Source organism: Pundamilia nyererei, unplaced genomic scaffold (assembly GCF_000239375.1).
Source record: "Pundamilia nyererei isolate P.nyererei 1_Seehausen unplaced genomic scaffold, PunNye1.0 scaffold00022, whole genome shotgun sequence".
Taxonomy (NCBI): domain Eukaryota; kingdom Metazoa; phylum Chordata; class Actinopteri; order Cichliformes; family Cichlidae; genus Pundamilia; species Pundamilia nyererei.
This window is the reverse complement of record NW_005187423.1, coordinates 2987926-2998954: the sequence shown is the minus strand read 5'-3', so window position 1 is coordinate 2998954 and position 11029 is coordinate 2987926. Positions and strand designations below refer to the sequence as shown.

The 11029-nt window shown below is 42.1% G+C and overlaps 1 protein-coding gene across 1 annotated transcript in view; it reads left to right on the top strand.

Moving 5' to 3' along the window:
- Positions 1 to 1132: 1132 nt before the first annotated feature.
- The window catches only part of frem3 (Fras1 related extracellular matrix 3), a 31640-nt gene continuing 21743 nt past the window's right edge, over positions 1133 to 11029 (top strand). The window contains exons 1-2 of the mRNA XM_005726933.1: positions 1133 to 6167; positions 7005 to 7094. Coding sequence (XP_005726990.1) covers positions 1151 to 6167; positions 7005 to 7094 — 5107 coding nt within the window. The 5' untranslated portion in view covers positions 1133 to 1150. The remainder of the gene's footprint in view (positions 6168 to 7004; positions 7095 to 11029) is intronic.

Sequence of the window (11029 nt, the reverse complement as noted above, 5' to 3'; positions counted from 1 at the left end):
GAGACCAAACAGTTTCCAACACCTGTTGTGCCAGCTGATGCCAGGTTATTGTCCCCATGTTTGGAACAAATGGCCCCTCCGGAGCCAAAAGTTGCCTGAACTTAGAGGCCCTTAACTCTAGAAGAGAACAGAAATATCTCCACATGTCATCATTCTGCACAGACACGCCTTTGGTTGAGATACTAAACTTTATTCTTCTGATACTCTAAGAATCCTGTTCAGTGTCTGAATACCTGCTGACTGGCTCATCTTTGATATAATGATAGTTTGTTTGGGCATATTACATTGCCTTCTCTTAGTCCGCCCTCCATGGTAATATAAGGGATTGGTTGATAGGATAGGTTACACCCTTAATAATGAAGTTGCGTGTGATATCACACAGGTCAGTGATCAAACATCAGAAGACACTGTTCATTTTAAAGTAACTAAAAACAAATCGATTAAATAGCTAAAGAATCATTTTATCGCTGGGTAAAGGCTTTATTACTGTTTTTCTACTATTTCTTAGCTTTAACCCTTTTAAAGGGAACATTAACTGGGTTGCATTCTGACACATTTGCATGTTCACACTTGTGTCTAAAAGAAAAAACTTGGAGGAACAAGATATCAAATTATATTCAGTTGATTTTTTTAATTAAATGTATTTATAAAATGATGCATCATATGAAAAAACATGGATATCTATCTATAGTACATCACATTTCCTAACCTATACAGTATAGTGTCAGGGGTTTTAACTGTACAGATTCCATATAATCAAATAAGACTTGTTTTTTTGAATAGGATTTTATCCTCCAACCCCCACCCCAACACCCTTTTTTTAGTGAGAGAAGAGGAGAAGGGTAGGTGTTGTTTGGGGCAATCTTGTCCAATGGTCTTTCTTAAATTAGCTTTGGGGGCTGGAGGCTCCCCTCCCTGCACTGACAGAAGGAGGAGCCTGTGCAAGTCACAGACTACTGTTTCATTCACCTGCACAGCCCTGCAGCATTCACCACACTTGGGTCTGTGCAGCCACACAAGAAACACACAGAGGAGATTCCAGCCGGCCCAAAGTTTCTTTTTTTTATGCTTTTTTTCTCACTTAAGAAGCATCAGCCTCCTGCTGCTGCTCACTTGTTTTAACTAAATTACAAGGCAACTAGCAGCAGACATGGCTGCTTGTCTGCAAAGTTGCAAACTTTGTAAAAAGAGTTGCCTTCTTTTGGCTTTTTCTCTCAGCTTCTGTTTTGCCTCAGTATGTGCAGGGCCTTTTGATTCAGCTCACCTCTATCACCGCAGGGCCGGACCTAATGAAGATGATATCATTGTTGCTAACAATGGGATCAGAGTGCCTTTTGGGCGGTCCGTGTTTCTGGACCCTGTGAATGACCTGGTAACAGAAGTGCAGCCCGGTGACCGCTGCCAAATCACAGTCCTGGACAATGATCCACTGGCCCAGAAGCCTGGGATGCTAACCCCTAAAAAGTTTCCCTGTTCATTTGGATCTGAAGAAGTGAAATACACGCATTTTGGATCAAGGAGCCCCAGTAAGGATCGTGTGAAGCTGCAGCTTCGTTATGACTCTCACACAGACACAGTCATTGTCCCCTTCATGTTGGAAGTAGAGGTTGTTTTCCAGCAGCTTGAGATCCTCACCAGGAATATGCCCCTTAATGTTGAAAAGCTCAATGGAGAGAGCAATCCTATTGACAAAAGGGGCCTGGAGTTTTCCTATGAGGATGGTGTCACACAGTGTAAGATCAGCACTCTGGTCGGCGCTGGAGGTCTTCCCAGGTATGGCACTCTTTTGAACAACCCTTCCAATGGCCAAATGGTTGACTGTGATGAGTTTGTGAAGCAGGGTATTCGCTACAAGCACACGGCTAAAACCAACTCACCAAACAGAGACTATATTCCAATGATGGTAGAGCTGCAGGATAACGAAGGAAACATGATAATGCAAGAGCATTTCCAAATGATGGTTAGAATCAGAGAAGGTGCAGAGAACACTGCTCCCAAACCCAGCTTTGTAGCTATGATGATGATGGAGGTTGATCAGTTTGTGATGACAGCTATTACAAGTGACATGCTGTCGGCTGAAGATGTCGAATCTCACCCAGATGACTTAATCTTCAACATCACGTCTCCGCTGAACCCTCAGCAGGGTTATATCATCAGCACAGATGATCAGAACCTGCCTATCACCTCCTTCTATCACAGGGACATCAAAGAGCTTAAAATAGCCTATAAGCCACCCTCAGATGACTCAGAACAAGAGAGGATTTTTCAGCTAGAGTTTGAAATTGTAGACACCGATGGTGCAGTGTCAGATCCATTTGCTTTTATGATTGTGGTAAAGCCTATGAATACACTGGCTCCTGTTGCAACCAAAAATACAGGGCAGCTATTGTTTGAAGGGCAATCTCGAGCTCTCTCCAGCTCTCAGAATTTAGAGATTAGCGATGAGGATAACCTGGAAGACGTGAGAATCACAGTCATCGATGGTTTAAAGCACGGAGACCTTACCATGCTCGGCACACGCAGGAAGTTCTTTACACCTGCCGATCTAGACGCTGGTATTGTTGTGTACCAGCATGACGGCAGCGACACCTATAGCGACAACATTATTTTTAGAATGACTGACGGCAGTAATGAAGTGGAATTTTTGTTCCCCATCACCATTGTCCCCACTGATGACGAGCCCCCTATTATTAATGCAAACACTGGCTTGGTGTTGTTCAAGAATGAAATCATGCAGATCTCTCCATTCATCCTAAGTGCAACAGACATCGATTCAGAAGACTCCACTATTAAGTTTGTCGTGGAGGCACCATACTCCACCATAGGGCAACTCCTGCTTAGGCAAGCAGAGCTACCGTCTGACCCATCTCTGTGGAAGTTCAGCGAGACAGATGAGATGTTTGAGCAGGTGGTGACTGAGTGGCTTCAGCAGGACATTCTGGATGGAAAGCTGTTCTATCGTCACATCGGGCCCCACAGCACCACCACTGTAACCGATCACTTTGTATTCCGGGTCCAGGACGATAACGATCCTCCCAATCAATCAGGCGAGCACACGTTCACTATCAAAATCCATCCCGTTGATGACCTTGCCCCAGAGCTTTTCCCAGGCACCACCCTTCACATGACAGTGCAGGAATATGAGCTCACATACTTTAGGAAGAAATTCTTGTGTTATACTGATCTTGATTCAGATGACAGAGATTTGAAGTACACCATCACTAAGCCCCCGACTGACACAGATGAGAACAATCCAGCCCTCTTGGGTGAAATTGTACTGACTGACAGCCCTGACACTGTAATTACAGAGTTTACACAAGCCCAGGTTAATCACCACAAAGTAGCTTATAAGCCCCCAGACCAGGAATTGGGCATCACTCCAAAAGTGGCTCAGTTCACATTCACTGTGGAAGACACAGCTGGCAACACAGCAGATGGACTGTTCACCATTTTCCTACAGCCGGTTGACAACAAACCTCCACTTATCACCAACACAGGGTTCACTGTTTTGGAAAGAGGTACATATGTCATTACCAGGAAGGAGCTGCACGCCACTGACACGGATACAGATGACGACAGTATCATCTTCACGGTGACCCAGATTCCCCAGTATGGGCAGCTGCAGTATTTGGGGATTGATATGTCAAATGGCGAAACATTTGTGCTCGAAGACATCACAACCGGTCGTCTAACTTACATGCACGGAGGAAAAGAATCTCTCACTGATGTCATCAAGCTCTCTGTAAGTGATGGTTTCCATGAGGTACCAATTGCCATCAGGATCACAATCGAGCCAGTTGATGACAAAAGGCCCACGATTATGCTCCCACCCGGCCTGCTCGGAGCCTCCATAGATGTACTGGAGAATGGAGCCACGGAGATTACAAGTAATGTCATTCAGGGCCACGATGAAGATACAGATGACCTCATGCTCACTTTTATTGTTGAAGAACCTCCGAGACTGGGTGAAATCCTGGTTAATGGTGCTCCTGCTGAGAGATTCACTCAGGAGGACATAATTAACGGGGTGGTTGTGTATGCTCACACATCTGGTGAAATAGGGCCGACCAAAGAGCACGACTCCTTCAATCTTACTTTGTCTGACATGTCAGAGCAGTGGGTCGTTGGTGGCAACAAGATCCAAGGTGTGACAGTCCATGTGACAATCCTTCCTGTTGACAGCATCCCACCTGTTGTCAGCGTCGGCGAGCAGTTTATAGTAGTGGAAGGGGAGAAGAACGTCATTACTCTGGAGCAAATTCATGCCGAGGATGTTGACACCAACAGCGAGGATATCTTGTGTACCATCATTGTCCAACCAACTTCTGGTTATGTGGAGAACATCTCACCGGCAGCAGGCTCAGAGAAATCAAGAGCTGGGACGGCCATCACCGCATTCGCCATTAAAGAAATTTCCCTTGGCCACATCTACTATGTCCAAAGCATCCACAAAGGGGTTGAACCTGTGGAAGATCGTTTCACGTTCCGCTGCTCAGATGGTATTAACTTCTCTGAGCGCCACTTCTTCCCCATAGTCATCATTCCAGCCAATGATGAGAAGCCTGAGATTTTTGTCCGTGAGTTTGTGGTAATGGAGGGAATGAGTCTGGTCATTGACACCCCAATTCTGAACGCAGCTGATGCTGACATCCCCAAGAATGAGCTGGACTTTGAGATCATCAAACCACCCAAGCATGGGACAATTGTTCAGCAGCTCAGCACTGGCACCATCCCTGTGGAGAAGTTCAACTTGGAGCAGCTCATAGAGGCATCCAACATTGTCTATGAACATGATGACTCTGAAACCAAGGAAGACAGCTTTGAAATCAGGCTATCTGATGGAAAACACAAAGTGGAAAAAACAGTTCCTATCGTGGTCATTCCTGTTGATGATGAGACACCAAGAATGGCCATTAACGATGGCCTCGATGTGGAGATCGGAGAAACAAAAGTGATTAGCAACAGCGTTTTAAAGGCAACAGATCTTGACTCCGAAGACAAGGAATTAACTTATGTTGTGCGATACGGCCCTGGCCAAGGCTACCTGCAGCGTATCAGCAAATTTGGAGACGTTTTAGGAAATATCACCCTGGGAATGAATTTCACACAAGATGAAATTGACAGACAACTCATTCAGTATGTGCACACAGGCCAGGAAGGAATCCGTGACCTGCTGAAATTTGACGTCACAGATGGTATAAATCCACTTATTGACCGTTACTTTTACATCAGCATTGGAAGCATTGATATGGTTTTTCCAGATGTTGTTAACAAAGGTGTGACTCTCAAAGAAGGTGGAAAAGTAACTCTCACCACTGACCTCCTCAGCACCTCTGACATCAACAGCCCTGATGAATACCTCAGTTTTAGCATCACGAGAGCGCCTAGTAGAGGGCACTTAGAGTGCACTGACCTCCCAGGTGTTCCTATTTCCACCTTCACCCAGTTGCAGCTTGCTGGCAACAAGATCTACTACATCCACACCTCTGATGATGAAATTAAAATGGACAGCTTCGAGTTTGAGGTGACAGACGGCTACAATCCCGTCTTCCGAACCTTCAGAGTGTCCATCACCGATGTGGATAATAAGAAACCTGTCTTAACCATAACGAGGCTACTTGTGGAGGAGGGAGAATCCAAACTCATCACACCTTTTGAACTTACTGCTGAAGACCGGGACACTCCAGACCACCTGCTGCGCTTTATAATCACGCAAGTGCCAGTACACGGTTTGCTGCTTTTCAACAACACCCAGCCAATTACGACTTTTACCAAGCAGGACCTGAACGAGAACCGTATCAGCTATAAGCACGATGGCACTGAGACCAGTGAAGACAGCTTCTCTTTCACTGTCACCGATGGCACTCACACCGACTTTTACGTTTTCCCTAACACTGACTATGAGACACGCAAACCCCAAATGATGACTATTCACATCAATACGGTGGATAACGGTGTCCCCCAGATTTTGGTAAATAAGGCTGCCGCTTCACTGAAAGTCCTCCCAACTGGACACCTGGGCTTTGTGATCACCAGCAAGGTCCTTCGATCAGAGGACCGGGACAGTCCCCAGAAGGTGTTGAAGTACACGGTGTCCGAGGCTCCACTGCACGGCTTCATCATGAATACCGCCGTGGGCAATGACAGCATCAAGACATTCACACAAGGTAAGATGATGTCACATTTTTAAACCTTGTAACAACGTTTTTCAAAGGTAAGATTTACTCATCAGTGTTTTAGAGTTAATATTGGATTAGAGTGGATGTTTTGTGTGGCACAAAGGAAAGAATTGTTCTGAATTCATGATGCCAACAGCTTTGAGTTAGTATAAAGTTGACAGAACACCAGATATTCTCCCAGGATTTATTACAAAGACTTGTTTTTATAGAATTTAATAAGATGCATAGAAGCACAAATCCAAATCCTGAATGTGTAAAACAGAAAGACAGCTTTTTATAACCGGTGAAAAAGCAAAGAATAAAAAATATTCAAATAAATAATATTCAGTTAAAACCAGTTGGCTGCATTCTTATACTAATATAATGATGCTTAACTGGTTACTACAGACCCCATAAAACAATTTTAACCCCCTAGGACCTGGCGTCCACATATGTGGACATCAAATTTTGGGTTGTCTAGACCAAAATACAAAATTTTGCTCTACAAGGGCCTGATTTCCACTTATGAGGACGTTATGCTGCCACTGTTCTGTCAAAATTTTCAAGCTAATGTCCTCATATGTGGATCTCATTTTTCTCAGAAACAAAAATCAGGGAAAAAAGTCAGGTAACTCTTTGTTTTTACATTCATCAGGTCCCAATCAGCCCAAATGGTAAAGACAAATTAAAATTGCATGCCCTGAAAGGGTTCAGGTCTTAGGAGATTAAATATATCTCTGTAAACTATATTTTCTGACTTTGTATTTATACTACCTTATAAAAGTGGTTTAGTCGTCACAGTTATCATTTTAGCTAATTGTTTCTCCATATTTTTTATGCAAACAGCTGATATCAATGACATGAAGATCTGTTATGTGCTGTTGGATGGGAGCAACGCCACCAGTGATATCTTCTACTTCACAGTTGAAGACAACGGTAGGACCCCTCTAATATTTAACGTGCAGTGGCTTCAAGCCACTTTGAGTTTGACTTTTAATGGCTGCTTAAAATTTAAACTTCTTGCTCTCTGTCGGTCACCTAAGTGTTTGCATCACAAAGGCTTAAAGCAGTTGGCCATGACTGACACCCAGTACCAAGGCGCCGCCTCTGTTCGCCCCACTGGAAAGGGCAGCAGGTTTAAAGGACAGGGGTCAAAGGGGACTTAAGTCAAACACTGAATGTGGGTTAGTAAAAGTAAAAGACTACCACATGCTCTCAACTGTATTGTTATTGAACAATAGGGTCCTATACTTTGGGGCGCTTCTCTGGGCTTTCAAACGTCACCTTTCATCATCTGCCTGAAGTGACACAGTGAAATGTGCATAGGTATGCTGATATATCTGGTTCCTCTTACAGCAAGTCTCACAAACATCTTCTTTTATCTTTCTAAGTATCCACTATTCAATGACATGACTTGTGAAATAAAATCTGCAGAATATTTTGACATTATGAAGATTTTCAAATTAAAAGATTCTTAAATTTCTTTTTAATAAATAACCAATTTTATCCAAACTATAAGAACTTCATATTTTTTGTTAGCTCAATTTCTTTCTCTCTCTGTTTTTACTCGCTTACTCTGACATAACATTGAAGCACTGAGGCTTTCTGTAACACTGCCTTACTATTAAAACATTATTTATATCCACCCCAAGCATAATGCGACAATCTGACAGCCGACATCGTTTACCCTAAAGAATTCTCTTAAATGAATCGGATATGCATGGTATATGATGGGTCAGGGTATAATAAAATCACTCGTTGCCTTGTCACATTCACCTCTAACAGCATTACATATTTATAGCAAATGCAAAGCGATAAAATGCAGCAGGTGGGTTTTACTATTTTAGCATTGGCTGTAAAATATGAAACAAGGTTTAGAAAGGCAATCAATGCTGAAGGGAAAGTTTAGTCTATAATTATGCTGTTTGGAGGGACATGCTCCACCTCCTAACACCACCATCACACCCATTGAGAAAAAGGAGGACGTGAGTTTGTCTGTTTTTAGTTTAGCTTCGCCTTAATGCCTCCGTATTAACTCTTACCCTCAGACTGTGAGTGATATATTTATTTTTAATGAGAATCAGTAGCACTGACATTAATCAACATAGATTAGATAAAAGTGCCTTAATCCTATAATCTTCATTTAGGCCAACATTTTTCCACATGTGGTTTAATAAGATGCCTAAAGCTAAGAATTTCTGTCTTTAAGTGTGGGTTTTACCACAGGAAGGGAACACAAGGGCTTCAATTAGCTCAGCGCTCCCTTTTCTGTTTGCTTACACACTTTATTTAAGCTTCCAGCCAACTCAGCTGAACCAGGTGCAGTGGAGCTTATACTGGGACGTAAAACCAGACCTTGTTTCTACATGACCACGGCTGACACGTGTGGCAGCGCCACATCATCTGTGTGATGAACTGCATCTGTATCACTGCACTTAATGGATACACTTATCAGTAAAATCATCACCATACGTATACATAACTACACACACAAATACAAAGACACGTCCAGGAAAAGATCAAAGAGATAATACATGAGAGCGAGTCGAGCCAGCTGGTGGCCCGCTAATGTGAAGTGTTGAAGAGGTGACCCCTGAGGGATGTGGCTTTATCCTGGACATGTAGGGGCATGTGAGTGGAGAGCACAGTGATGGTCAGGCTCTCTGATAACAAATCTCAGTGGGTGAGCTGCTTGTGTGAGAACCGATGGTGGGTCAGTAGAGATTAGCACCCAAGATAATCCATTTTTCACTGGCCTCAGGGAACAAACTTTTGTACTTAAAAAGAAAATCCAAATGCGACTTCATTAACCTAACCTAAGGTTAAATAGAAATCTGTGCTTAAACACCACAAAAACACTATTAAACTTCTTTATAATGAATTCTTATCTAATCAAAGTAGTTCTAGATCCAGACACATCCTTTCAAAATCAGTGGGTTTTAAACCTCCTTTGTAAACTCCAGTAATTCTTAATCCTGAATCGAGTGTAAACATACCACTTCTAAGCCTAGTAAGTTTTACACAAATACACACAATCTGAATGTGGCCTCACGCTCCGGAAATACCCCTCAGATGCACTGATATGGGAAGCTCCCTAAGGGTCTTAGCAGCCTTTAAAAGATACCTGCCACTACATGCGCTCCAGTGATGCTTCTTCACGAGCAGGTCAAGAATACACACTCGGATAATTAACATATCCTCATGTGGAACTGAAGCAGTTTGGCATTCCTCTATAAGCCCTGCAGGCTCAAATGTTGCAAGCATACATGTACATATGTAACTGCGAGTCCGTGTATCTGCTGATACAGAAAATTAAGATCTTAATCAAACATAAACCAATGATGTGCTGACCAGTGACATTGTGTGTGTGGGTATGTGTGTGTATGTGTGGCCAGGCAAAGCGGAAGTATGGCTCTTGTAAGAGCACGTGTGTCAGTAAGTTGGATAAGTTACTTTAAAAAAGTAATTAATTACTAATTACTTAGTCAATATTGTATTTAAAATACTTATCTAATTACTGTGTCAGAAAAGTAACTTAATTACTAAATAAGTAATTTAACTAAATACTTCTTAAAATCCCTATAAACCTTGAGTGGGCAAACAATAGAAATTAAACTCTTTAAATAATAAATACATTTTTTAAAAGATGGAGACTCTACAGTATGCAGCGGTAGCATCTCTTCCACAATGCAGCCTGCAATCACTTTTTTAAGCTCACCTTCAGACGCTTTCTGTGCTGCTGAAGTAAAATCGAGTTTTGCCTGCTTAGCAGGAGTTGCCGCGGTGTTACCCATGGATGATGAACAAGGATCACTCAGAAGTGTTCGTCTATGCTCTTGTGTCAGGCGCTTCAGTAGATTACTCCTGCTATTAACAGCAGCCGATAGTTTTTTCTCCCCAGCTTACATATTACTGTAATAATAAGTGATCCGACCAGTTACCATGTAAGTGAAGAGACGGGAATATGTCCATTTCAAAAAACAGCCACTCGCTTCAGCCGAGTCCGACATCTTCCGCTTTAGAATACGACTATAAAGCAAACTGGTGCGAAATGACGTACAGCTGCACTACAGCGATGTTAAAGCGGCAGAGTTTACTTCTACGTTTAGGAGACAAATTATTGAAATTAAATAATGATATTCAGCGAGTTTAATTATTTTACAATGTAACGCAAATACATTGTAAGTAACTGTAATTAAAATACCTAAAAATGAACAGTAATTTGTTACTCTACTTTTTCAGTGGAAAAGTAATTTAATTACAGTAACGCGTTACTTAGTAACGCATTAAACCCAACACTGGTCTTAGTAAGAAGTCAGGAGCAGACACTCGGTTTGATTTCAGGGGTCTCTGTGAGGATCAGTCATTAGCATAGAGTTAGCATAGCAGTCAGTTGTTAGAAAAAAAAACCCTCCTCTGTTGCTTAAAGTTTAAATCTACAGTGAAAAACATCTAAATTCTACATTTGATCTGCATTATCCGTGCTATATGGTGCATAGTTTGTTTCTTTTTTTAATGTCTTGTGATTCCATTACAGTTTCTGCAGCCTCTGGTTCATTTGAGGTATTCTATACATGTTTATATCTGTATATTCACAAGAAAGCTATTATGTAACATTAAATACTTAAAGGTGTAACGGTTTTTCAAGTCATTGGTTTACTTTTACAGCACCTCACCTTGCTACAAGTTTAACAATAAGAAAGATTTTCTCAAATGCTGATTTGAGCAATAAAAATCTTTTAAAAACACGACAACGTCATCAGTACTGATTGTCCACACCACTGTCCAGCCTCACTGTCACTCTCCTTCTATGCATCTTCTGTGTTGTGGAAAGTTAAATAGGTGCAGAAAGTTGCTTTAAAGTCAGGTGG